Genomic DNA, 26,321 nt, shown 5'->3' with positions numbered 1-26,321 from the left:
AAACGGCCAAATCCAAACGCCCGCGGATGTCAGGATCGGCTCCATTTGGTCCGCTGCAGCCACAAGCACACACATATCGGCAACCCTGCCAGCCCTGCCGCCTCCTCAGCACAACCTCCTCTCCACTGATTTTTTCTTGTACCATCCCAAATCCCAGTCCAGCAATGTGACATGCCAGGGCTCAATTCCCTGCGCCTCGCCCTCCGCCTCCCCCTGAGCCCAGTTCGCCAGCCGCCACGACGACGGCACCCTCCACCACCACCGTCGCACACACACCCTCCCGCCCTCGCTCCGCCAAGCAGGCTATGGCGCCTGGCCAGGCCACGCCGCTCACGCCCCTCACGCGCCCATGACGGGCGATGGCTGCACCACGTCGGGCGCACCCAGTGCCGCGGCCGAGTCGGAGAAGCCCACGTTCATGAGCAGCTGCGCCAGCCACCTGTCAGGACAGGCGGGGGAGGGAGGGGGAGAAGGAGGGAGCGGAGGGCGGGGATGGCGGAGGGCATTATTGAGGCCACACGCGAGCGTGTATGTTGAGTACCGTGCCAAGTCATGCACGCAAGACCCAAGACTGCACACCGCATACAGCCACTACTGCACATCACAGGCTGAAGCACTCACTTGCGTGAGGGGTTGTCAGCCCCGATGAGCCCCGCTGTGGCGGCGGCGGCGGCCGGGTTGACCAGCGCCTCCGGCAGGCAGGAGCGCAGAGCGCTGCGGGCGCTGTGGCACAGGAGCACCGGAATTTTGCGTTGTTGAGAAACAGGGTCATGAGATGCGGCACTGTGTATGTGCTGCCTACACGGCATGCGTATACACAGGCGCTCCCTAGCACCCGTCCATCACCCCTTCTTCTGCGTTGGGTTCGGTTTGGTATCTACACCCCCACACACACACACCTCATCCTGCCCCCGCCGCCCCTCCCGCCGCCTGCCCCACCGCGGGTTGTCGGACAGGCGCAGGTAGCAGCGGATGATGTGCTTGAGCAGCCGCTGGCTGGGCTGACCGCCGCCGCCGCCGCCGCCGCCGTCGCCGCCGGAAGCGTTCGCATGCGGGGCCAGCTGCCGCTGCCCGCCATTCGCCATGTGCCCGTTGCTGTACGGCTCCTGCTGCTGGTGCTGCAGTTGCTGCAGTTGCTGCTGGTGGTGCGGCTGCTCTTGGTGCTGGTGCTGGTGCTGGTGCTGGTAGTTGTACTGTTCCAAGTGCTGATGGTCTGACAGCTGCGGGCGGTACTGGTGCTGTGGTTGCTGAGGCGCCACGGACAGCGCGCCGAGAGAGTGGTTGCTGCCATTGGCGCCGCCGGCACCTGCGCAGACGCCGCCCTTGCCGCCGGCAACCAGCGCCCCCAGCAGCCCGGTGACGGCGAAGAAGCGCTCGGGAGTGGCGCAGACGTAGTTCAAGCCCACCTGCGTGTGCGTGTTGGCTACGTTTGAAGGCGCACAAGGAAAACAAAGCTCATGAACAGTTGTCTGTATGCGTGTGTGTGTGTGTGTGTGTGTGTGTGTGTTAAAGAGCACAAGGAGAACGTTGCGCAAAGACAGTGTATGCGATGCAGCAAAGCGACGGTTTACGGATGTTACCGTGTGTGTGTGTGTGCAGTGGGCGTGCTTGGCGTGGATGGTATGAGAGGATAGGTGGCTGCAGTGCTGCAGGGGCTCTGTCCCTGATGCACGTGCGTCAACCCATTGCGACCCACAGTGTTGTAAGGTTTCAGTGCGGCCCCTGGTTGAGCCATTATGCAAACAGAGCAGCCAACGACGATGCATGTGCATGTACACATGTGCTGCGGCTAGCGGCACATTCCACATGTGCACCCCACGCCCGCAGCCGCACATCGTGTGACAGACCCCTCACATCCCTCCCTCCCACTGGCGCCTCTCACCCCTGCCTCCCTGCCCCTAGCCTTACGCACGTCGTCCAGAAGGATCTTCTGCATAATGAAGGTGGCCACGGTCTTGGACAGCTCCGTACCAATCTCCATCACCTGAAAGGCAGAGACCCAAGGAATAAGTGTGTCTGTATTGAAGAAACAACAAGTGTGTGTGTGTATGTAATGCAAACCCGCTTCCTCCTCACGACCCCAAGCCATCTCCCCCCTGCCTTTCCAGTGACCTCTTCAATTGCGGCCATACCTTCAGGCACAGCGGCACAATCTCGGTCCCCAGAAGGAAGCTAATGACGGGCGTCTCATCCGCCTGTGGTGCCGCACACAGGCGGCCTCACTCCACATGTACCCACATGACTGCCGCAGACGTGTGCACGCCTGTCTGCCAGGGGCGAACGGAGCCAAGGACTCCGCCCCGAAGACCGCTGCCCACACACCCCCTCCTCCTCCCGATCCTCCCCTCCTCCACCTCGCTCCCCTCCGCCTCCCTACTTCCTCTCGCAAGGACGTGGGGCACCAGTGCTGGCCAGAAGCCGTGCCGCGCACGCCCACCGCAGGCAGCGCCTGACTCCGGTCAGTCGCTTGCGCCGTCAGGGCCCTGCGCCCCCTCCCCAGCTGGCTACCTAGCCGCAGCTCCCCAGGCGGCTGGCTCCCACGCAGCCCGCTCGCTCACCTTGACCAGCGCGCCAATCACACCCAGGCTGGTCAGGCGCAGGTACTCGAGCGGGCGGGCCTTGCTCTCGATGGCCAGGAAGGGGTAGAGGAAGACGGGGAGGTTGGCTGCATAGGGAGTAGGGACGAACGGAACGGGGACGGGGGCCCAAGTTGCCGTCGGCGCTGTAGTACCCGACCGTGTCAAATACGGTTGACAGAAAACACACATGCGCTGTGCCGCCCCTGGCTCGTTCGATTCCCACTCCGCACGGCCCCCGGCCCCCCGCCGGCCTCACCCTGCAGGAAGGGGATGCGCGTGGCGCTGTGTGAGGCCACGCACTGCAGCAGCGCCAGCGCGTTGCAGACGCGGTTGGACACATGGGCGGCCACCGCGGGCGGCGAGAGCATCGGGTAGGTCGCCGCGATCTCCTGCAGCAGCACCGCTATGGCGCCGAAGCTGTGCCAGAGGTAGCAGGCCAGGTCCGGAAACGTCTCGCGCCGTTTGCTGAGCTCGAGAAGTGCCTGGTCGCGCGTTTGGGGCTGGATGAGCCAAAGCACCAAGTGCTCCACAACCTGCGTCTCGTCCATTTGCTCTGTGCGTGTCTGTGTCAGCGTGTGTTCCTTTGGCGGCTAGCTAGCCTGGAGGGCTGCTGCTCGAGCTGGCACAAGTGACTGGCTGCAGCGGGACAAGAACTACGTTTTGGCGCCAAAATGGGAGCGGCGCAGTAGTTCTCGGCTGGGCTTTACATGCAAAGTCAGTGCACGCACAGCTTGTGGCTCGTCGCCGAGCATGCTTAGATACTGCGGGCATGCGCGGGATGCGGCGCCTCATGCCGTAGTGGCACCCAGCCGACCGCCTCCCTTCACCCTCTCCGCACCCTAGCCACTGCGCCTTCCTCCCCGCACACCCACCCGCGCCCCAACCTCCCTGAGCTCCTTGCCCCGGCTCACACACATGGATCACACGCATCGGCGTCCAGCCATGCCCGATGTGTCCTAGTGGCTGTGCTTCAGCCGCCCTGTGCCGCATGCAGCGACCGACAGGACCCGGAGGCCCCCGGCCCCCACATGGACCCAGCACACCGCCACCGGTCTGCGCCCGTAGTGCAGCAGCGGTGTCTACCACCTAGTGCAGAGCACAGACGCAATGGGCGCACCCACGCGCCCCGACCACGGCTCCCCACTCCTTTTGGCTCGCCCCGATACACCACCAAGGCCCTGTATGGACCCGCGCATCACTGCTCCGCCTCCAGCTTTGCCTGCCGCGGCCCTGGCTCCTGCCCAACCCTCGCCAAGCGCGTGTCAGGGCGGGGTGGGTCTGGCCCGCGGCCAACCGAGCGGGCGGCAGCGGGAGCGCCAGGCCAGGCCCCTCACGCCCCTCACGCGCCCATGACGGGCGATGGCTGCACCACGTCGGGCGCACCCAGTGCCGCGGCGGAGTCGGAGAAGCCCACGTTCATGAGCAGCTGCGCCAGCCACCTGCAGGACAGGCGGGGGAGGGAGGGGGTTTGCCCCCAAGGTCATTTGCCCCCAACTCATTGCATGGCTTCCTAGCTTGGGCTGGGCTGCAAGCACGGCCCCTCCCCAAGTAAGTGGCCGCACCCCAGTGACCCCTTCTTCTGCCCCGCCCTCACCTGCGCGTGGTGTCGTCGTTCTTCAGGCACGCCGTGAACTGCGTGTTGCGCAGCAGCTCCGGCAGGCAGGACCGCAGCGCCTCGCGCGCGCTGCAGGTGGTGGTGGTGGTGGGGGGGGGGACAGAGGGTGGCAGCAGGTGATGACGGCAAGGCAGGCAGGCAGGAGGCGGGTAGGCAGGGGAAGTGGGTCAGCGCCGTTGGGCTGCCATCGTCTTGATCACACATGCCGCTGTATTCGTCGCCTGCACAACCCCAGTTGCGTCCATTAGCTCGACCCACAAACGGCCGCATGCAAACCCAATCGTCCCATCATGCATGACCCACATCAGGGCCGGCGCACCCGAAGACCCTCCCCCATTTTCCCGCCCTCTCAGTCCAATTCCCCCATCCCCTTCCGCCTGCCGCCCCTCCCGCCGCCTGCCTCACCGCGGGTTGTCGGACAGGCGCAGGTAGCAGCGGATGATGTGCTTGAGCAGCCGCTGGCTGGGCTGGTCCACCATCTGCGCCTGCGCCACCACCATGTTGCCCAGCACGGCGCCCACCGCGAAGAAGCGCTCGGCAGTGGCGCAGATGTAGTTCAGGCCCACCTGCGTGTAGGTAGGGGGAGATGTGGTGGGGCAAGAGCAGGACCTACTTATGAGGCGTGTGGAGGAGGCGGAGGGTGCGTGGACAAAGGCGCTGCGGCTTTCCGCACTGCGAGGTGCGTGCATGCATGGCGGTCCGTAGACCTGCAGCCTGCCACCCGTCTTCCCGCCGCCACCGAAGGAGCTCTGCGCGCCCGCGGCGCACGGCACGCAGAACGGACACCACCTCCCTCCCGCCCGCCCGCCCTCCCTCCCGCCTTATCCCTGCCTGCCTCGCCCCTCGATCCCTCTCACTCACGTCGTCCAGCAGGATCTTCTGCACGATGAAGGTGGCCACGGTCTTGGACAGCTCCGTGCCGATCTCCATGGTGCGCAGGCACAGCGGGATGATCTCGGTGGACAGCAGGAAGTTGATCACGTCCGTGTCGTCCACCTGGGGAGGTTCCATGGTAAATATTGGGGGGGGGGGGGTAGCGTGCCAACGTCGGTGCGGGAGTGGGGGCCGCTTGGGTGTGTGGACAGATGGGTGGTGTGGGGTTTGGCGGGACTCACAGGGCGACATCTGACACCGGGTGCAGCAGGCAACGGCCCCAGGGTTGCCGTGTATTGCATGGAGCCATCATCTGGCGATCACGCGTGCCGAGCCTGAAGGCTGCACTGCTGCAGGAAGTGCACGCCAGCCGCTGAAAGTGCGAGCGTAGATCCGCGCGCTTTTACTGCAGGCTTGCCCTGTCGCCTTCAGCCCAAAGTGCTGGCCACTCCATCAATACCGCCATCCCCAACCCCACGGCCCCTCGCCCATGGCATCAGCACAAATACCGCCCCTGAGCATGCCAGCACTGTCGCAGACGCCTGCTGCCGCCAAAACGGCAGCCCCTTACCGCCTGGAGCTGGGAGCTGCTGCCCCTAGCCCAATAGCCGACTTCATGCCCCAGATAGCGCCCTCCGTATCAACTCCACCCACACTGCCGGCCACGCCGCTCGCCGCGCCGCTGAGCCCGGTGCCCCCAAACCAGCTGCCTAGCTGCAGCTCCCGGGACAGCTGTCCACTCCGTCGCTCACCTTGACCAGCGCGCCGATCACGCCCAGGCTGGTCAGGCGCAGGTACTCGAACGGCCGCGTTTTGCTCATGGTTTGGAGGAAGGGGTACAGGAAGAGCGGGATGTGCGCTGCGAGGGGGGGGGCCAACAGGGTCGGCAAGGTCAGCGAAAGCGCAGCGGCCCAGACTGCCATGCATCTCTCACAGCGCATTGTACTTGGCTGCTCGTCACATGGCACGCCGCCGCACCCCGCACATGCTGGTGCTGTGTCGAAGCAGCCCCACCAATCCCCCTGCCAAATTCGCACGGCGTGTCAACACTGCAACCCCCCTCGCGCGCTAGCCCCACGTGCCGGCCGAAGGCTGCCTGCTCTGTCGTATTTAACCCGCATATCCCGAACCCATGCCCCGACCCCCCTTTCCTTCAATGCAACGTCCGCGTCCACCAAGACGGCGCCTGCCGGCTACCGCCCCCTGCGCCCCACTCCCCGCACCTTGGAGGAACAGTGCCCTCGTCTCATTGTGAGACGCCACGCATTGCAGCAGCGCCAGAGCATTGCACACGCGATTTGATGCATGTGCTGTCAACGACGGCGGCGAGAGCAGCGGGTAAATGGCCACGATCTCCTGAAGCAGCGCCGCGATTGCCCCGAAGGAGTGCCAGAGGTAGGGCGCAAGCTCCGGGAAATTCTCCCGCTTCTTGCTCAGCTCCAACAACGCATTCTCGCGTGTCGCAGGATTTATGAGCTGGTGCACAAAGGATTCGACCTGCTGCGCATCCCCGAGCGTGCTTGCAGCCATTAGTTCTAGGGCCAGTTGGCCCTTTTGAAACAAAATAGGCCAAGGGCAGCGGCGGGCGCGCGAATCAGCGCTAGAGCGCGAAAATTGCTAGGCCCGGCCGGAGACCAAGGCGAGGAGCGCACGACAACCTCAGGCTAGCAAGGTTTAGGCCCCCGATACAGGTACGTTACAGTAGGCGCGTGCAAGGGCAGCTGGACAGTGACAAAAAGCAAGATAGCGCTAGGTGCTGAGTCGCGAGGAAGAGGTAACAATTCAGATCGTTTTGGCTAGGAGCTAGAAGTAGTCTGAAGTACTATGTGCAGAATACAGCATGCAGTCGCATGATGCGAGCTGCGCGCCGGAAGGTTTTGCACGATTGACTGAACAAAAACTGGATTGCCCGCTCGCTCACGCGACGCAAAAGGCCAGTTGCTGGCGAGGAACTACCCGTGTGGGAGTTTGGCATGCATTCAAATGTGCGCCAGTTGAAGTGCGGGCCACCGTCTCTTGTACTCTTGTGCTTTCACTTTTGAGGCTGTGGCACACCTCCCCGCCTCCTCGTCACTGCGCGGCCTCCTCACATGCCTTCACGTTCACCCTGGGCTTTCAAGGGGTCCCGTGCTCCAAAACTTCAGGACTCTTCCACGTGCTACTCCTCACAGGCTCACGCAGTCCAATCATCAAGCATTCAAACGCGCCCCAGTGCGCCGGCCCCATCGGGCGCGGCAGCCCATGCGCACGCAGCTGTCCGAGTGTCCGGCAGTCCGAATCCCGTCAACTCCAAGACTCGAGAGTCGAAACTGCCGCATACACAATCAATTCCTCATACAGGGCGGCGTGGTCACCGCAATGAAACAACTACACCGTCATACCGACTGCGTGCGCGGCTCCGCGCCAGTCCATCACGCACGCCGTGCGCACCCTGGCCTGCCGGTTCCAGTCCACACCTCACGCCGGTCACACTCTCGACCCATGCCACTACCTCACCCGCTTGCCCGCCTTGCCGCCCTGGGGCACCGGCGCCTTGGCCGCGGCTGCCGGCTTGGCGGGCTTCGCCTGCGGCGGCGGGGCCCCGCCCTTGGCCTTTTTCCCTGCTGCACGCGGCGCCTCCTGATCGGCCGCCACCTCCACCGCAGACCGCTTCTTGCCCGCCCCTGCCTGCTGTTGTTGCTGCTGCTGCTTCAAAGCCGCTACAGCTTGCCCCTTTTGGGGCCCCGCCGCCGCCTTCGGCGGCTCCTGCTTGGCCTGCGCCGCCTTGCCCGCGCCCTTGCCGGCGACCGCCGCCGCCTGCTGCCCCGCTGCTACAACCTGCTTGCCCGCCGCCGCCTGCTTCTTGCGGCCCTCCTTCCGCGGCTTCTGCGCCGCCTCCTCTTCTGGCGGCTGCAGCAGGGCGCGCGCGGCGGCCACCACATCCTTGGGCCGTGCCAGGCGCAGCACCTGGCCCGTGGGGCCCACACAACGCCAGCCGCCCAGGTTGCTGTTGGCAGGTGAACGGAATGGGGGCATGACAACTTCAAGAGACGCCTGGCAGCACAGGCAGGACAGATGGACAGCAGGGCCTGAACGTGCGTGCAGATAGCGGGCGCCGCCACGATGAGCGCTGCAGAACCATTTGCGAGCCGAGCTAACCCCCCCCCCCCCCAGCCACCACACCCCAAACAGCCGCCCCGTGCCTGACCCGACACCACCGCTACCACCAATAGCCACCGGCCCCCCCCGGCTGCCCCCGCTGCCCCCACCTGGCCACCACCTGCAGCGCATGCGCGCGGCAGTAGAGCTCCTGCAGCCACACCGCCAGGCCCTCGGGCGAGGCCTGCAGGCTGTCGGGCGCGCGGTTCACGGACGCCAGGTGCGCCGCCAGCGCCAGCAGCCGCGAGCCGGAGTCCCTGGGCCCACACCAGGGAGGCGGAGGACCAGAGGACCAGGATATCAGGGTGTGTATGTGCGTGTGTGTACGTGTGTGTGGGGGAGGGGTGCAGCGAGCTCCCAAAGCACAGGGCGCGTTGGCAAGCCTGCACATGTACCCAAACTGCGCTCCACCGTTGCTCCCAGGCGGGAGCTCCGGTCCGAACACCAGGCGGCGACGGCGGTGGCGGTGGCGGCACAAAACACCAGCAAGAGGAAGAGGAGGAAACGCATGTGCTACCACAACGCAAGGGCCAAAGGGTCCCAAGACCCAACAGCTGCTCACCCCTGCTCCTCGTCGTCGTCATCGGCCGGCGCGTCGGCGCCCACACGCAGCGCCGCGAACCGTATCATGCGGTTGGTGCTCCGCAGCGCCCGACACTGCCCGCATGCGAACTATGGTCAAGGGCGAGGCAAGACCGCAGGTCAGCGCAGGAGCGGCCTTGCAGCGCCTCGCGTACACGGCTCCCCCTCAACAAGCGTTTCCCGAGACGGTACCGTGTGCCGCGCCCGCCAGTACGACATCGTAACTCACTCCTGCGCGCTTCATTGCCACTGTCCGATCTTTGAAGCTCAGCCCCGTCAGCACTGTGAAGTAGAGCGAGGCGTCGCCCTCCCCGTCGCTGTCGTCATCTGAGCCCCCGCCGCTGGTGGAGGGCGTGCCGTCCGCCCCGCACACGCAGCAGCACGTTACGCCTCTCCCCGCCCCCTCCAGCAGCTCCTCAAACGCCTGCACCGACTCCCGGCCTGTAGGCGGGTTATGGGCGCCAGAAGGGTCCGATGGGTTCCGAGCAGGTGGAGGGCCGGGCAGGTGTGCGGCCTGGCGCCGGTGGTTGCCCCGGCCGCCGGAAAGGCCGCGACGAGCTCAATAGAATGGAGCCGCTCACCAGCATTTTGCATCAGCTCCACCAGGTCCTGGGTTTCATAGCCGCTGGGAATAATCGCAGGGCTGAGCACCGGGCAGCATGCGCAAATTTCGTCGACCTGCATATTGGCGTTTCGGCAAAAGCAGGACAATTGGGCATGTATGCGTGACGAATATGAAAACAGAATTCGGACCTGCTGCTGCAGGCTGTCCGCAGTCGCGGCCATCGCCGCCGGCTCGCTGTTTGACGGTCAAGGCTTTCAGCTGAGAGTCTGCTTGACTGTGTCGCTCGCTTTTCAAAGGGCATGAAGTGTTATACAAACTTGCAGCTCGAGAGCATGGTGGCAGTCTGACGTGCCAGGGTCAAAACTAGCGGACCGCCATGCGATCCATGGGGCGTGCCCCTAAGGGAGTCAAGTGACATGGGACGCAACGTACGGTGTTTTATGCCGAGCGCGAGAGGAGGCGTGTGCAGGTAGTGGCCATTAGACAGTGGCGTAGAGCTGAGGTGAAAGGAGGCTGTGCCAGAGTCGTAACATGCGTTGGACCAAAGGTATTGCGGATGCTGGCGTGCACACAACCTCCCGGACCGGTGACCGGGTTGGGGTCGGGGTCGGGGTCGGGGCCAAGCACCTCATCGGGGAAATGGAGTCTGGGGAAATGGGATCCACTGGACGCAGAATCGCTCGTTTTCGCCCGCGCAGCTTCTAAATACCTACGTATTCATGTAATATTAATAGCTGGGCCAATGCCCTGTCAAATAGCGAGGGCGCGCGCGGACTGCTTCCCGCGTGCCCGCAGCTCAGCCCCGCACCCTCGCCATCTGCCGACCCCCCCCCCCCCCACAGCACCAAAACCCGTCATAATACCGTCCCCCACCGCGAGATACAGACTCCACTATAAGTAATATGTGATCTGGATGCCGGTGCTGGGGGTTGGGGCTGTGCGTTGACGTCGGACAGTTGGACGTCGCGAAGTAAGTTCATGTTCGCCCTTGCGGCGAAACCGCTCAGTCTTACACGTTTTGCAAATATAATGATAGCAGAGTCGCAGCTTCATAGGTCTCATGTTTTGGGGCTGCCAGCACGGCAGTATTATGGACAGGTGCTTGCGCTCGCAGCTCACATGCCTACGGGCCTCCTGACAGGTACATAAGTGCTTATATTGAAGCCATCTACGTATCTGATAATTAACTTGGGCCAGCGCCAGCCTGTGCGATGAAATCGGTCTGAAAAATGCCTTTCTTGAGGCATCGGACTTCATTCAATGCGTTAGAGTGCGCAAAATATGGTTCAGCCTCAGTCACTTTCGCGATTGAGGTTCCCTGACTCGAGTCGGGTGACGGATCTGCGTCGCTGGGGCCTCTTCTACCTTGTGTACAATAGCTTCGTGTAATGGATGGCGTAAATAATGGCCGTGTACAGTCGGCGGGGGCCGGGAACGTGTGTTTGCCAACTTAGCGAAGCCCCCCCTGTTCTTGTTCTGAAATGTATGGGTGCGCCGCGCCCCCTGCGGGGGCCGGGGCACGCCAACACAATGCGGGGGTGCGCGAGGAGGGGACACTCGCCACGGCCTCGTGTGCGCCTGAGTGGCCCTCCAGCCAGACCCTGCCAGACAAGAAGAGAACTATGCGTGGCAGCATCAGCGCTGCGACACACAGGAGCACCACGCAACAATACATGCAGCCACAGCGCGACCCGGCGGAGGGGCCCAACGCCTACCACTCGCGCGCAGCGTTGGCCCCCCGACCCTGCTGTCCCTGCCTCGCTCGCGCCCGAGCCTGCCGCCCGCACCCCGCCCTCCCACATACAGCCGCCTGCGAGGCGGCGTCGCCATCGCAAAAGCGACGTAGAGGGCACCTCTCGAGGCAAAAACCGCACGACAGATTGTAGGAGTTCTTGTCGGCGCAGCTTCTCGCCGCCGGCAGCAGTGCTGATGCGGTGCCGCCACAGCCGTGGAAGCGCTGTCGGCCGCGGGTGGGCTGCGCAACTGCGTGGCGGCCAAGTGGCGCTCCACGGCGCTGCAGGCCGAGCAGCAGCACGCGGCCGCACTGCGCAGCAGGCGTACCTGCAGGAGCCGCCGGTGCGCCCGCGGTGGCGGATGCGGCGGATGTGCCGGCGGCGGCGGGCGCTGGACCGCGCGGCTGGCGGACTGCTGCGGCAGCTGCGGTGTGCGGCGAGCCCCTGGGCCGGCCGCTGGTGATCGGGCTGGGCGGCCCCGGCTGCAGCCCTGACAGGCGCGGGGAGCTGCGGGTGCCGCCGGCCAGCGCGCTGTGCGCCGCGCTCATGCGCGGCGTCATGCGGGTACGCGAGAGCGGGCGGCATGTGCTGGAGCTGGTGGATGTGTGGGAGCACCGCACCTCCATCTGCTAATCCACGTGCGGGGCGGATACGGATGAGGCGGCGTGGCTATGCAAGCTGGTGGTTCCCCGCGGCGGAGGCGGCAAGCACGTCAGCGCGGCGTCGCGGCCGTGGGCGGCGCGCAGCTGGCGCAGGCGTACGCTCGTGCGGGGCGTGCGGCCAGGCGGCGGGCGGTGGGTCGGAGCGGCAGCTCCTGTGGGACCGAGACGTGCAGGCGGCGCGCAACATGCTGTGGCTGCTGCAGCACCCGTGGTACGGCGCGCCGCGGCCGCAGTACCTGTGCCCCCAGCAGCCGTCAGCCGGGGGCGGCTGGCAGCAGGAGCAGGCGGCAGCAGGCTGGCAGGCAGATGGAGTGGTGCTGTGGTGGAGGTTGAGTAGTAGGAGGTTGGGGATACCGTACGGTGTTGGTGTTTTTTCCCAGTGGCATGGTGGGAACACCTTCTCCCCCCGGACCCTGGCCGGAAAGCAGGATGGCACGCAACAAAAGGATGTGCGCACCACCCAGACGTCCATGTCACACGCGGGTGCATTCTTGGCTCCCCAAGGGCTTAGTCTGCTGTTGACCTGTAGCTGTCTGCCAGTGGCGCCGGGCGCGTGTCTTGCAGGTTGTGGATATGAACGAGAGAGGCGTTAGAGGTGTTGTACTGCGTAGGTCTGCACTAGCCCCTAGTCCCAAGGCCCTTGCGTCAAGAGCTGGATTATCGTCAGCAGCATACCGGTACAAGGCTGCAATTGCTTGGCTACCATATTGTACGAGTCAAAGAAGGGGGCAGGGGGCTGCTGCCGGGCAGTTGTAATATGCGCAAGGGTGTCCACACATACGTGCAAGCCGTGTCGTGCACCCTCTTCCCTGCCTGCGCATTGCCGGCCTCCAGGTTCGCGCAGCAGGTGGCATATTGCAGCCGCTCGCATCAGTCCTACCAGCCACATCCTGCGAGCACGAGTCACCTCCGAACGGTCATGGCATGCCCCCCCACACGTGAGCCCCACGACACGCCGCCCGCCCCAGGGCAGTGGCGGCCCGCTTCCTTGCCCTTGTCCAATCACCAGCGCAGCGACATCCCCGCACTCGCGCGCGGCCTCACCCGCTTCGCGTCGCCGTCTGGTCCAACAGCAAATACAGCAAGCCAAGTCAATAACAGTCCATGGTGATAATAAAGCAAATTCTTGAATCCATTTCCCACCACGGTACCATGTCACCAACCGCCCACCCGTGATGCAGCACGGCACTCCCCGCACACCGCCACGCACACGGCCCGCTATCAGCCCCTGGACCGCTGCCCTGGGGGCAATTGGCTCCGTCCGGAGGACCTACCGTCCTTCCTTCGACACGTGCTGCCGCTGCACGGCCCACCCGACATCGAGCACACACCTCCTGCCGCCGCAGCTCCTGCTACTGCCGCTGCTGTCGCTCCTGCTGCCGCTACTGCCGTGTCACCTAGCTACACGCCCTACAGGTTCCAGTTCTTGTAGAAGCTGATGCTGCCTGACGTCAGCCCCGCCAGCGCCAGCACCACCGGGCTGCTGATGCCGCGGATCTTGCCACCTGCGCAGGGCGGTGGGGGGTCGAGCGGCCGGGAGGGGCGGGGCGGGTTAGGGGGCAGAGGAGGGAGACTTGCGAGGAGGGGTTGGGGGCAGTGTAGGGCGGCAGGGGGCCAAGGGGCTGCTGGCGGACGTGGGGCCGTGGGTAGCGCTGCCCGGTGAGGGGTGCTGGCAGGGCAGTGGGGCACAGGCGCGGTCAGCCGGGTGGCGCTGTGTGTTTGGCTCCAGGGTCGTGGCGAGGGCCCCCCCTAACCCCCACCTGTGTGGGGTGGCAGTCTGGGCCCTGTGCTTGCCAGGTGGACCTCCGCGGGTGCACGTGTCTGTCCCCTCGGTCCCTGCCCTCAACGTCATGTGTCCCCCGCCGCCGTGTGCCCCCCCCCGGCACTCCCCAGCTGCTTCTGCCACCCCCGGGCTCAGCCGCGCGCTGCCCCCCTCCGAGTGTCCCGAGTGCGCCCCGCCGTGCTGGGCGCCCTCCCTCACAACCACCCACTCTCCCTCACACCCCCATTCCCCCCCACCCCTCATCCCTCCATCCCGCCACCCCTCGCTCCCTACCTCCCTCCCGTCCCTCCCTCCCGCCCTACCCGCCACCCCCCGCTCCCTCCCTCCCGCCCTACCCGCCACGTCGTTGAGCGCCATGACGCTGTCCGCCAGGTCCTGCACGATGAAGGCGGTGCGCAGCCGCCGCTGGAAGCGCACCGCCCCCAGCTTGGCCTCAAGAGCCGAGTCCGTCACGCCCTCCTCCTGCGAAGTGGGATTGGATGTACATGTGTAAGTGCGCATCACATGTACCGGTGCGGCGTACAACTGGGGGCATAGAGGCAGGGAGGACACGCCGCGTCTCTGTGTGTGTGCCACGGTTTGCCACGCGCGTGCCAACCTCCCACGCCACGCTCTCGCGCCCGCTTCGCAGCCTTGCCCACCTTGCATGTCTTGGTGATTGTCGCCTCCACCTCGCGCTCCTGCTGCATGAGCTTCTGCAGCTTCAGGAATGACAGCCAGATGTTCCCTGCGTAGCCCACCAGCTCCGCAAGGGCCGACGCGTACGCCAGCCGCTCCTCCAGGTCCTTGCTTAGCGCCCCGGTCTTTACGAGCCATGTAAACTGCTCCAGGAAGTAGTAGATGCCCTCGCCCCCATACGCGACCAGCTCAAGCACGAATTGCGCGTCCTTGGTTTGGCTGTGGCGCAAGCTGTTGACGTCTTGCAGAAACTTGCCCAGACGGAACGCTTTTCTGCGTGTAGGAGGCAGCAGGATATTCAATTATGCACCCACCCGCGACAAAGCCCAACCTGAGCGCGGCCATGTGTCGCGACACTATCAGGCCTACCGCGACACGCCGACGCTCTTCTCGAAGGCTGCCAGCCGCTTCGTCAGCTCCTGGTCCTTTGGTTGAAGAGATACAACGAGTCTGGCTGTATATCGGAGGAGTTTAAGCGTCTGCAGAAGGCAGAATAGGGCTGCAATTTCAGTTTTGCACCTCTCCGCAACCTGCCGAGACCATTGGGGCCGCTGCTTGACAACGAACCTTATCAATACCCTCGCGCTTGGCCAAGAACCGTGAGGTCTTGTCGAGGAAGTCCTCTTGGGGTTTTGACATTGTTGTGAGTTTCTATATGTTGTCCCTCTCAAAGTATCAAGATGCCCGTCCGTCCAAAATGTATACATTATCATTTGCTCATCCGCCAGCTGAGTCCACGCCAGCGGCAGGTAATCTGTATGCGTGTAATCCGCCAGTGCTGACCCAGCACGCGTCGCACAAACCGCCCCGGCGCCCCCAGGCGCCTCCTTGAGAACACCTGTGCCCGCTTTCCCAATCTAGTTGTAACTCTCAGCACAAAACTACTGGCCATTATCACAGTGCAGCGTATACTATGCTGCCCACTTAGCCCACAGGAGTCCTAGATCCTGTGAAGTAGTCTAACTCTCCGTACATGCCGTCACCTCATCAGTCATCAATCAACTTCAGGGGCGCACTGGACCCCAGCATCCCACCATCTCCCTCACACGCATCTAGCACATTCACTCACTGGCCGGCTGCGTCTGCTGCTGCTTCTTAGCCCGGCTGCGCAGGCCCTCCTCCGCCGCCTCCACCGCCGCCTGCGCCGCCGCCGCCAGCTCCGCCACCTTCTCCTGCGCCGCTTCCGCCACCTCCACCACCTTCTCCTGCGCCGCCTCCGCCACCGTAACCGCCTGGGACGTCACGCCCGCCGCCACCGCCGCTGCCGCCTTGCCCGCGCTTCCCGCCGCCGCCGTAACCGCCGCCGCCGCCGCCGCGCCGCGCTGCTGCAGCCCACTGCCACCGCCATTGCCCGCCGCCGCCGCCGCCGCCGCCGTGTCCAGGTGCTCGGTGGGCGACACGGGGTTGTCCGCCAGCCACTGGTCCAGGATGGCGTTGAGTCGCTCGGGGGCGTCGGCCTGCACCCAGTGGGAGGCCTCGGGCAGCACGTGCAGCCGCACACGCGGGGCCACCTGCCGCCAGCACAGCACAGGACGGCAACAACCGCGCACACATACATACACACACAATAAGAGAGGAACACAGGCGCGCCATCAGAGACATACGGTGGGTGCACAGACAGGCAGTGGCACAGGCACACACACAGGCAGGCAGACACATGGAGAGAGGCACAGACAGACAGATGAGCAGAGAGGGAAAGCGACGTGGGGGCAAGAGAGGGTGGATGGAAGGAATGAGGGAAGCGAGGTGGGGCACTGCCGCCTAGTGCGGCAGATGAGGGAACTCCGCAGGGCGTGGCGATTAGCTAGGGTCTGTGCGGTGGAAGCGCCTCCGCCGTGTCCGCACACGCGCCTACCTGGTCGATGTCGATGTTGTTTGTGAGGCACAGGGCGTGGTCGTGTTTGCCCCACACCACCAGCACGGGCATGTCCAGCTGCCGCCGCAGCGCCGCCACCACCTGGGCCGCAGAGCAACCACACGAGCAGCACACAGGTATCGTGCGTGGGTGTCTCGCAGGCTATCACAACGGGAAAGGGTCCGCACCATGCGTGCGGGATGTCCAAGCAAGCACTGCGTGTGAGGGATTATTTGGGCGAGGGAGTAGACACACACACACACACACACACACACACACACACACACACACACACACATACACCCACACGCACAGACACACACAAACACACACACCCACACACACACACATACACACACACACACACAGCCGCACATATACACATGCACACCTCGGGGTGCGGCTTCATCAGCCCCGCCTCCGTCAGCAGTGTGGCGCGGTAGTAGTTGAGCGCGGCGGTGACGGAGCCGGGCTCCTGCAGCGCCGCCTTGTAGATCTGGTGGGGGGAACAGGTGGGGGGGACAGGTGGGGGGAACAGGTGGGGGGGGGGACAGGTGGGGGGGACAGGTGGGGGGAACAGGTGGGGGGGACAGGTGGGGGGAACAGGTGGGGGGGGGGGACAGGTGGGGGGGACAGGTGGGGGGGACAGGTGGGGGGGACAGGTGGGGGGGACAGGTGGGGGGGACAGGTGGGGGGGACAGGTGGGGGGGACAGGTGGGGGGAACAGGTGGGGGGGGGGACAGGTGGGGGGGACAGGTGGGGGGAACAGGTGGGGGGGACAGGTGGGGGGAACAGGTGGGGGGGGGGGACAGGTGGGGGGGACAGGTGGGGGGGACAGGTGGGGGCTGTTAGGGCGGTTGGGGCGGGAGCGGCGACGGGTAGTTGGGAGGAGGTGGATCACGTTCAGGGCCTCGTCAACACCCCAAGCGCCACGCCCCCGGTCCCCACGGCCAGTCCCCCACTGCCTACCGTCGGCCGCGGCCGCGGCCGCCCCGCCCCGCCCCGCCCCTCCCGCGCGCCCCACCTCCACGTCCTGCGGTGTGCAGGCCCCGCGGCGGCGCGGCGAGAACTCGTTCTTGCCGGCGCCCAGCCACAGCGCCTCCATGAAGTGCGCGTCGGTGTGCAGCAGCAGCAGCTCCGGCAGCACCGGCAGCTGAGGGCGGGGCGCAGGCGTGGCGGATGTGAGGTGGGGTGGGTGGGTGGGTGGGGGTGGAGGGGGTGTTTGCGAGGTTAGGGGAACAAGGTCGGGAAGCAGCGCGGACCAAGTAGGGTGGGGTGCGTGGGTGCGGGTAGGGCTGGGTAGGGTGGTTTGTGTTGGTTATTTGGGGTTTGCGGGCGTGAGTCCCGCAAGGTTGCGTCCCGAACCGCGTGATAGGCGAGGTCAGTGCGGCAGTTGACGGCTCGTGGCCGGTCACGTCTGTCAGCCAGTCCCAGGCCGCAGGCGTGGCGCCCGGGGGGTATTGCCCCGGCTAGAGCGCACGTTTTGCTAACTACACACGCAGGATGTAGCGGACCAGACCCCCCAATACGGTGCCAGGCAGCATAGCTGCGCTCGTGTGTAACGCACCCGCCGTGAGTCCTAGCCAGCCGACCCCAATATCTCCAACAGGTTATGAGCCCCGCGTTGCGGTGACCCGCGCGCGGTAGGTTGTGCTTAGTGACTCCGGCTTTGTTAGGTCGCGATAACGGGTGTGCGAAACCCGGACGCTTTCGGTTTGCTCTCCTTCCCCCCCTCGTCTCCCTCTCGGCGGACGACTGCTTGCTTTCGCGGAGCGTCTACTCTCCAGCAGCAGTCCGGCGCCTCGCCGTCAGGTGTCTAGGGGTGGGAGCTGTGCGCCCCGGCCGAGTCAACCGGCTGCGGCGGCTGCAGCGCGCGCGCCGCGCCCCTTCGGGCTGCAGCGGCGGCAGCAGCTGCGGGGGCGACAGCAACTGCAGTGCTGCAGCAGCGTCATCGCCACAGCAGCCTGCATGGGCACTTCAATATTGAGTGAGTGTCTCCACCGGTCGCGTCGCGGGCATTGTGCCTCAGCGTAGCTCCACCGCCGCAGCAGTAGGGCAGTGGGCTCAACTGCTGGCGGGGTTGGCAGTTGCGGGGGCGTCGCGCGGCGTGGACAGCGGTGGCAGCGGGATATGGTGGTGCTGCTGATCGTGCTTTATGGACCTGGTCGGGCTGGCGGCGGCATAGTCAGCGCTGGGCCCTTGGCACCTGCACCGCCGGCGTCACTGACGTGCCGGCGGGCGCAGAAGCTATAGCGAGACCGCGGGCTGGCAGACCGCGGCAGTAGCGTAGCGTCAGCAGGCCTGCTACTGCGCGTCCCTCGCGTTGGTAGCGGCAGACAGCAGTGCGCAGCGGCCCGCCACAGGGTGCCCGCTTGTGCAGCAGCGTGCCGGGGCCCCGTGCCTTGGTGGCTGCCTGCTGTCCCCCTCCCTTGTGCCTCATCACTGCAGTCGACTTTGCAGTTGTGGCAGCAGCAAGCAGCGCGCCGTGCCTGCGAGCTACGGCGGCGGCAGCGGCGTCGCTGGACGTGTGTCTTTGCGGCGGCCGCGGACTACGGGTGGTCTTGCTGCCCTCCAAGTAGGTGCTTCACGTGTGGGTATCAGCCGCGGGATTGGGTTACCGGTGGTGATGCCTCCGCGCCTGCAGCGCCGCCGGGCCAATGGCTTCGGCGGGTGCGCAGGTAGTCACGGCATGACCGGTGGCGGTGTGCACAGCGCTGGCGAGGGCTGGGAGACTTCGCCAGCAGCAGTGACTTCAGCATCTAAGCTACGTACAGCGCGGCCGGACCCGGCCCAGCAGCAGTAGCAGCAACGGCGCGCTATGTGATTAGCAGCGACGGCAGGTCGCCGTTCTGAGTTTATGCGGCTAGCACGGCGGCTGCTGACCTATGGTACGTTGCTCATCTCCAGCACTCGCAGCAGCGGTGTGCGGTAGCAGGGGGAGGTTTCGCCAGCGACGGCGGAACTGTGCAGCAGATGCGTTACCCCGCTCCCATGTCACGCTGCCACGTGCAGCTTCCCTCTGTATTTCGGCGTGAGTCGCAGCAGTGGGGTGTGTGTTGGCAGCCCAGGCGTGGCGTCTGCAGCCTGCCCTATCGCGCTTCTCCCGGAGTCAGGACGGTCGAAGCTATTTCCCCGCCTAAGCATGCGTGCGGCTGGCAGTAACAGCGATGCCGCAGCGCTGGTGGCGGGAAGTGCTGCCGCGCCTGCGGGCAGCGGCGGCAAATGGCCAACCCTGGTTCCGCCGCGCCGTAAAGCAGCGGCGGCAGGCGCAGCATCTCATCACCATACCAGTGGGCAGCGGTGATGGTAGCCCTTGCCAGGCTATCTGCTGTGTAAGTGGCAATTCATTTGTGATGTGGGACGTGCAGTGGGCCAATGGGCTTCGCAGTATTCTCGTTCGCCGCAGTTGGGACTGGGCGGGCAAGCCTGTGCGGTGTTGTTGTGGCGACACATCTGTCCCCAACCTGCTCTTGCGCTAGCGCCTCTGGTGCTGGTGCGGACCACCATGCACTAGCAGCATATTGCTGCTGAGCCGCTGGCGCCTATGGCGCTGGCGGCGGCTTCGCCCCTTGCCCTCAGAATGTTCCCTTGCAGTTTTCAGCAGCTGTCAATGCTGCTACGTCTGCGGCGGCGGGGGGCGGTGTGTACGACAGCAGCTGTACGACAGCATCAGCGTGTTCGCCGCCACAGCCATTGCAGCAGTGAACCCGGATTCTCAGCCAGTTGGGTGGGACAACGGCGGGCCCGGCCTGCGCAGCCACCCGGCGGGCTCGGCCTGCGCAGCTCCGCGGGTGGGGTCCGCGGTAGCAGCAGTAGCATCAGCACCAGCCGCAGCAGCCTGGCCCTCCGAGGCCTCGGCAGCAGCAGCTACAGCGGCAGCGCCGCGCCGTCGCCGACGGGCGCGAGCAGCAGCCTGCTGTCCTTTCCCCACCGCGCGGTTGTCCTGGACCACCAGTTCCGGCGGCCACGTGTTCGTCGTCCGCGACTTGAGCGGAGACAACATGCTGGGCCCCAACGCAGGCGGCAGTAGCAGCAGCGTGGTGTCAGCCAGTGCTGGTGGTGGCAGCTCCAGGAGCGCCGCCGCCGTCTTCGACGTGCCCGTCGTTGACTCCGGCACCTTCGCTCACATCACGCCGCTCCTGCACCTGCTTCACGACTTCAAGCTGACCTCGAGAGTGAGTCACGTGCTGTGGGGGGATGGTCGCAGCAGCCCAGTCAAGGGATTGGGGACTCTCCGGATGCTCTCGGGAGGCCAGCTCGTGGACGTGACGGGCGTGCTGTACGTGCCAGCAGCCCACCTCACCCTGCTATCCGTGCGCCGGCTGGCGGCCAGCGGCACTAGGGTAGTCTTCGAGGGGGGGGGACGTGACCATAGGGCACGCCGGCCACATCCTCTTGCGCGGCCGGCTGCGCGACGGTCAGTACCCGCTGTCAGTGACCATGATGCCCGCCGTCATGGCGGCGCCCGCCATGGCGCCGCCGGCGGCCGGCGGCGGCCCCGCCGCGCCCACCGCGCCCCAGGGCGACAGCGGCGCCGCCGCCTCTGGTCACGACAGCGGCACACACACCACCGCCGCGCCTTCGGGCAGCGGCGGACCCAGCTCCAGCAGCAGCGCCAGCGCCGGTTCCAGCAGCAGCCACCCGGCGGGCGCGGCCTGCGCAGCCACCCGGCTGCTGCGGCCGGCGCTGCCACCTCGGCGGCTGCCGACCGCGCTACCTCATGGCGGCTGCGGGCGGTGCTGCCATCTCGGGCGGGTGCCGACCGCGCTGCCTCATGGCGGCTGCGGGCGGCGCTGCCACCTCCGGCGGCTGCCGACCGCGCTGCCTCATGGCGGCTGCGGGCGGCGCTGCCACCTCGGCGGCTGCCGACCGCGCTGCCTCATGGCGGCTGCGGGCGGTGCTGCCATCTCGGGCGGCTGCCGACCGCGCTGCCTTATGGCGGCTGCGGGCGGCGCTGCCACCTCGGCGGCTGCCGACCGCGCTGCCTCATGGCGGCTGCGGGCGGTGCTGCCACACCTCCGGCGGCTGCCGACCGCGCTGCCTCATGGCGGCTGCGGGCGGCGCTGCCACCTCCGGCGGCTGCCGACCGCGCTGCCTCATGGCGGCTGCGGGCGGCGCTGCCACCTCCGGCGGCTGCCGACCGCGCTGCCTTATGGCGGCTGCGGGCGGCGCTGCCACCTCGGCGGCTGCCGACCGCGCTGCCTTATGGCGGCTGCGGGCGGCGCTGCCAGCTTCGGCGGCTGCCGACCGCGCTGCCTCATGGCGGCTGCGGGCGGCGCTGCCACCGCATGGCGGCCATTGATTGCGCAGCTCCGTTGAGGCTGCACGTCACGCCGCCGCCACAGTTTGCGCCGACCAGCCTGGACAGCAGCTGCGTTGGTGACCAGCGGCTCTTTGGCTAGCGTGACGGCTGGCTGCCTGCTTGTGCCAGCTTTGCGTGACTCAGTGGAGCCTAGAGTGACGGCGTCATCAGCAGCGGCGGTGTGCGCGCCTGATGCGCCCGTGTAATTTGCGCCTAGCGCCTTTGGTTGGCAGCTTGGGTATAGCATATGGGCAGCGACAAGTGGCAGTGTGACTCGTGGTACGCGCGCCTGTGTTGCAGCGCATAGGGGCAACTAGCTAGCTGTGCCAGACGTGCTTCTTTGAGGGGGAGGTAATTCCTCCTCTGCGGCCAGTGATTGGCCTTGCCTGTTCCCCTTGTTGTTAGTTGGCTGTCATGTGGCGGTTGACTGTTGGACCCGGTTCGGTCCGAGGGGGAGTGTTGGTTATTTGGGGTTTGCGGGCGTGAGTCCCGCAAGGTTGCGTCCCGAACCGCGTGATAGGCGAGGTCAGTGCGGCAGTTGACGGCTCGTGGCCGGTCACGTCTGTCAGCCAGTCCCAGGCCGCAGGCGTGGCGCCCGGGGGGTATTGCCCCGGCTAGAGCGCACGTTTTGCTAACTACACACGCAGGATGTAGCGGACCAGACCCCCCAATACGGTGCCAGGCAGCATAGCTGCGCTCGTGTGTAACGCACCCGCCGTGAGTCCTAGCCAGCCGACCCCAATATCTCCAACAGTTTGTTTGCACTCATTCGTCTCGATGAATTTACTGGTCAAAGCGAGTTTGGTAAGCAGCAATATGCATGACCAGTAGCCATCCATATCCCAGCCCTGCAAGCCCCCCGCGCTCTTCTCCTCGCTCTTTTGCATTGGATTCATTATAGTTTGGGCGGGGAGCTACAACCCCCTCCCCCAGCCCCCCCAAAAACACACACCGCACCCCCCTCGGCCCACCCACCAGGAACCACAGGAAGTAGTAGGACCTGGCGGCCTGCTCCAGCGTGAGGTTGCGCAGGTACATGAACCACTGCGGCGCCGCCAGCACTGCCAGCCGCTCCACCAGACCCGGGTAGCGGCCCGCCACAGCCCAGGCGATGGCGCCTGCGGGCCGGGGTGGGGAGGGGAGGGGGAGGGGGTGGGGAGGGGTTGTCCGGACCCAATGCAAAAGAGCGAGGAGGAGAGCGGGAGAGAGGGTCGGGAGGGTCGGGAGGGCTGGGGGAGGGATTAGATACCCAAGGCCCAAGGACATCGACACGTTCCGCGCAATGCAGTCACACGGCCACGCACTGCCCTACCCCCACTCCCCCACCTCCCCCCACTCCCCCCACTCCCCCACCTCCCCCTCTGTCCCCACCTCCCCAGTCGTGCGCCACCAGGGTGATGCGGCTGCGCCCCAGGGCCGCCGCCACCGCCGCCACGTCCGCCGTCAGCCGCTCCAGGTCGTAGGCGGCGATACCCTGAGGGGGGGGGGCAGGAGGAGGGGACAGGAGGGGGCAGGAGGGGGCAGCAGGGGTGGGGCAGGAGGGGGCAGGAGGACGGGCAGCAGTTGCGGAGAGTCGAGCTCTGTGGGCTTCATTCGGTCTTTCGTGCACATGCGTGCGTGGGGAGTACACAGGAAAGCAGACACACGGCAGACAGCACCCAAGCGGCAATCGGGCTTGAGGTGAATGGGTATATGGCAAGACGCAGCTGGCAATGCCCCCGCCCCCCACCACCATGAGGACTATCGTCACGTGCCGCTCCGTTGTCAAGCATCGGCCACGCTCTCCTCCTCACTCTATTGCATTGGGTTTGGTTTAGTTTGGGCTGGTATCTACAACCCACCCCACGCCTCGCACATCCTACCCCACGTCGCCCCACACCTCACCTCGGCTCCCCCCTCCTCCCCCCTCCCCCCCACCCCCTCACCGCGGGCTTGCTGGACTTGTTGTAGCCGCGCATGTCCAGTGCCACCACCTCGTACCTGTGGGGTGTGTGTGTGTGTGGGGGGGGATTACATTCATGATTAATTAAGAAGTGAAGTCGTAGCCAGGTACAGTTGCAGCGTAGACGCGTTGTTACCGGGGGAGGGGAGGGGATCACATGCATTAAGTTTACGAAGTGAAGTCGTAGCCAGGTAGGGGGAGGGGGAAGGGGGTGGGGGGTGGGGGGGGCAGTTGGGGGGGGGGGGGAGGGCGCGTGCGAGGAAAGGCATGCGTGAGGAAGGGCATGTGTGAGTGGAGCACGAAGTGGCGGGAGATCGTACACGCACCTAGCCCTACGCTTTCTTGCCTGCGCGTTCGTGATCCCTTTCTTGTGCTCTGTAACACACGCCCCCACCCCGCCCCACCCCATCCCACCCCGCCCCGCGCGCGCTCACCTGTCCTTGAGGTGCGTCAGCTGGTCCCGCCAGGAGTACCAGCACTCGGGGAAGCCGTGCAGGAACAGAAGCAGCGGCCGCGAGGGCCGAGGCCCGAACGTCCAGCCGGTCAGCCTGCGGTGCAAGGTGAGGGGTGGCGGGTGGTGGTGGTGGTGGTGGTGGTGGTGGTGGTGGTGGTGGTGGTGGTGGTGGTGGTAGCGGTGGTGGTGATGGTGGTGGCGGATGATGGGAGGGGGCGTGTAGGGATGGGGTTTGCGCGGACAGACACCAGGGACCGGGTGTATGGTGGCGGGGGGGGGGGCGGGCAGTCCGCGGGGTAGCAGACCCAAGGGGGAAGGGGTGTGCGGGGGCAGTCGGGCGCCTGGCACACACACTCCGCCCAACACACACTGCAACTTCCCAACTCACCGCTAGCCAACACCCATTCGTGTGGGTGTGCGTGTGGGGAACTCGACACGCTTGACTTCCCGGGTTTGGGACCCATGCCACCATTCGCCCCCCATTGCATACCTTGAAACTATCGCTCACTGCTCCGTGAAGGGCTTTCCCCCCTCTCCTATCGTTCTATGGGCTGGCTGGGTCTTGGTTGGTTGCGATTGGAGTAAACTCGCACCCCCTTGCCCCACCCACGCACACGCATACGCACACGCACCTGACTCCCGGCTCCGTGTCAAACCCCACCGGCTGCACGCCCGCCAGCTCGGGGGGCAGGTCCGCCAGCTCCGTACGGCGGGGCCGGCTGGAGAGGAAGGAGCGGGGGCTGCGGGGGTGTCGGCAGGCACACAGGAAGGGGCTATTTGTGTGTGCGGGTTGGGTGGGTGAGTGGGTCTTTGAAGACGCAAGGGAAGAGGCTGGTGTCTGCACGCGGTAGAGCGCACACGGCTGTGTACATGTGTACATGAGTGGAGTCGGCATGGGGCTGGGGGCTGGGGGCGGGGTGCCTGTGGGTGCGGCCGCGCCCTGCCTCGGCCCACCCCTCCCCACACGGCCAGGGATGCAGCTCAGCGGGCCCAGCGGCGCCCCCAGCCGCTGCAGCCCTTCCGCCCCGCTGCCAGCCTATGGCCCCATTCCCGGTAGCTTTCCCCCCTGCGCGCTGTGGGCTGGTTTTGGGTCTTGGGATTGGAACACACACCCAACCCCCCCCCCCCCACACACACCCCAAAACACACAGATACACATACACACATGCACCGTCGCTATGCTGCATCGCATACGCAGCCTTTGCGCTTATTTCTCCTTGTGCTCTTTAACACCCACACCCACACACCCACACACACACACGCCTACACACACACGAGACACACTGACGCACTCTCCCTCTCACTCGTACCCGGCACTCACTTGCGCCACAGGTCCCGCAGCAGCATGGCCAACAGCGACAGCGCTGCCAGCGGCAGCAGCGCCGCCATGATCAGCAGGCTGCGTAGGCCGCCGGGGTAGCGCACGCCCTGAGAGAGCGGAGGCGGGGAGTTTGAGGGGGAGAGCGATGAGGGCGTGTGCGATGGCAGGTGGTGAGGGGCAGGTTGGCGTGGTCCCGGAGTGGGCAGCGAACTCCCAGACCCAACATTCAAGTTGCAACGTCAAGGCTAGATTATGCGGCTGGTATAACGCCGGAGGAATACTTCAGCCGGTTTTTTACAAGGGTGAAGCCGTTCACAAGGAGTGCGGGACGTTGATCATAATCAAAAAGGCGCCAAGTCGCACAGCCAGACCAAACTCGGTTGCCGTGCGGTGCATTAAGTGCCAGAAGGTGGTGACCTTCAACATCGAGAAGTGCGGCCTGGGGGTACCCGCACGGGGTGCCCGGCTGCGGCTGCTACAGGCGATTGCGGCCCACTGCCATGCAGGCAGGCCGGCAGTTTGCTGGCGGCGGGGACAGAGCGCGTGTGTGCATGTGTGTGTGCGTGTGTGGAGGGAGAGGAGGGCGATGAAGCAGGGGATTAAGCATCCAGATCGCGGCGCCCGGGCAGCTGGGCCGTAGGAGCTGAGAGGTTTCGGGGGGAACGGGGGGCGGCCCGAGCCACCTAGATGTTGGAAGTGCCTAGTAGGGTGAAACGCGTCCGAGACACTCTCTCATCGCCTAGCATTCGTCGATACATGCGCTTGGGCTCATATCGCGCATGCATCGGGCGCGTTGGGCTGGTCATGGGGCGAGCTCAGCGCGAGCATGGTTCGATGCACAGCGTACCTTCAGTATTGCGACCTCAGGTGCGCCCGCGGCGCCATTACATGCCGTGGACGACATGCTGCGCACGCGAGCCTCTTGAATCAGGTCACCTGCTTGCTGCGAAAGCGTTATATAAAGCAGATGTTACGCCCCTATGCTTTGTTTGTGTCGTCCTCAGGTTATATGCTTGATTCATGCAATCTGAGGGTCAATAATTTGCATAGCAATCCCGTGGGGAACGGAATCCCAACCGGCGCGCCGACGTGCGTGCCAAACCGGGCCGAACCCCCTCCCCGGCGTTGATTCTCCCCGCACACTTGAGCCCGCCTGTCCAATGTCCATGGACCCGCCGCTGTCCAACGGAGGTCTCTTGTATTATTTGCTAAGAGGGCGACAATCACTTTTTGGACGTT

At 65.5% G+C, this 26,321-nt stretch overlaps 6 protein-coding genes across 6 annotated transcripts; 1 reads left to right on the top strand and 5 right to left on the bottom strand.

Moving 5' to 3' along the window:
• Window positions 1–28: 28 nt before the first annotated feature.
• Window positions 29–3,220, bottom strand: CHLRE_12g540350v5 (uncharacterized protein). Its single transcript, XM_043068740.1, has 7 exons — window positions 2,836–3,220; window positions 2,559–2,665; window positions 2,133–2,195; window positions 1,913–1,984; window positions 940–1,406; window positions 622–723; window positions 29–439 (listed from the first exon to the last, which is right to left on the bottom strand). Exons 1-7 carry the CDS (start codon window positions 3,125–3,127, stop codon window positions 340–342), a joined length of 1,203 nt encoding a protein of 400 aa, XP_042919219.1. The 5' UTR covers window positions 3,128–3,220; the 3' UTR covers window positions 29–339.
• Window positions 3,221–3,270: 50 nt separating this feature from the next.
• CHLRE_12g540400v5 (uncharacterized protein) lies at window positions 3,271–6,874 on the bottom strand. Its single transcript, XM_001694007.2, has 6 exons — window positions 6,291–6,874; window positions 5,820–5,926; window positions 5,056–5,190; window positions 4,600–4,760; window positions 4,174–4,263; window positions 3,271–4,018 (listed from the first exon to the last, which is right to left on the bottom strand). The coding sequence occupies exons 1-6, from the start codon at window positions 6,595–6,597 to the stop codon at window positions 3,919–3,921; spliced, it is 900 nt and encodes a 299-aa protein (XP_001694059.1). The 5' UTR covers window positions 6,598–6,874; the 3' UTR covers window positions 3,271–3,918.
• A 204-nt stretch (window positions 6,875–7,078) lies between these two features.
• Window positions 7,079–9,830, bottom strand: CHLRE_12g540450v5 (uncharacterized protein). Its single transcript, XM_001694008.2, has 6 exons — window positions 9,541–9,830; window positions 9,369–9,465; window positions 9,017–9,228; window positions 8,768–8,877; window positions 8,316–8,462; window positions 7,079–8,053 (listed from the first exon to the last, which is right to left on the bottom strand). Exons 1-6 carry the CDS (start codon window positions 9,571–9,573, stop codon window positions 7,555–7,557), a joined length of 1,098 nt encoding a protein of 365 aa, XP_001694060.1. The 5' UTR covers window positions 9,574–9,830; the 3' UTR covers window positions 7,079–7,554.
• Window positions 9,831–10,360: 530 nt separating this feature from the next.
• CHLRE_12g540480v5 (uncharacterized protein) lies at window positions 10,361–12,156 on the top strand. Its single transcript, XM_043068742.1, has 2 exons — window positions 10,361–10,788; window positions 11,373–12,156. The coding sequence occupies exons 1-2, from the start codon at window positions 10,757–10,759 to the stop codon at window positions 11,716–11,718; spliced, it is 378 nt and encodes a 125-aa protein (XP_042919218.1). The 5' UTR covers window positions 10,361–10,756; the 3' UTR covers window positions 11,719–12,156.
• Window positions 12,157–12,321: 165 nt separating this feature from the next.
• Window positions 12,322–14,890, bottom strand: CHLRE_12g540500v5 (uncharacterized protein). The gene is made up of 5 exons (XM_043068743.1): window positions 14,776–14,890; window positions 14,578–14,687; window positions 14,172–14,481; window positions 13,866–13,992; window positions 12,322–13,252 (listed from the first exon to the last, which is right to left on the bottom strand). Exons 1-5 carry the CDS (start codon window positions 14,845–14,847, stop codon window positions 13,158–13,160), a joined length of 714 nt encoding a protein of 237 aa, XP_042919217.1. The 5' UTR covers window positions 14,848–14,890; the 3' UTR covers window positions 12,322–13,157.
• A 48-nt stretch (window positions 14,891–14,938) lies between these two features.
• CHLRE_12g540550v5 (uncharacterized protein) lies at window positions 14,939–26,100 on the bottom strand. The gene is made up of 11 exons (XM_043068745.1): window positions 25,930–26,100; window positions 25,083–25,189; window positions 24,394–24,501; window positions 23,742–23,855; window positions 23,291–23,345; window positions 22,737–22,839; window positions 22,341–22,483; window positions 17,088–17,216; window positions 16,455–16,559; window positions 16,064–16,165; window positions 14,939–15,719 (listed from the first exon to the last, which is right to left on the bottom strand). Exons 1-11 carry the CDS (start codon window positions 25,984–25,986, stop codon window positions 15,270–15,272), a joined length of 1,473 nt encoding a protein of 490 aa, XP_042919216.1. The 5' UTR covers window positions 25,987–26,100; the 3' UTR covers window positions 14,939–15,269.
• Window positions 26,101–26,321: the final 221 nt, after the last annotated feature.

Source organism: Chlamydomonas reinhardtii, chromosome 12 (genome assembly GCF_000002595.2).
Source record: "Chlamydomonas reinhardtii strain CC-503 cw92 mt+ chromosome 12, whole genome shotgun sequence".
In the NCBI taxonomy this organism is placed as follows: Eukaryota; Viridiplantae; Chlorophyta; class Chlorophyceae; order Chlamydomonadales; family Chlamydomonadaceae; genus Chlamydomonas; species Chlamydomonas reinhardtii.
The sequence above is the reverse complement of the archived record's forward strand: the minus strand, read 5'-3'. Positions and strand labels throughout refer to the sequence as shown.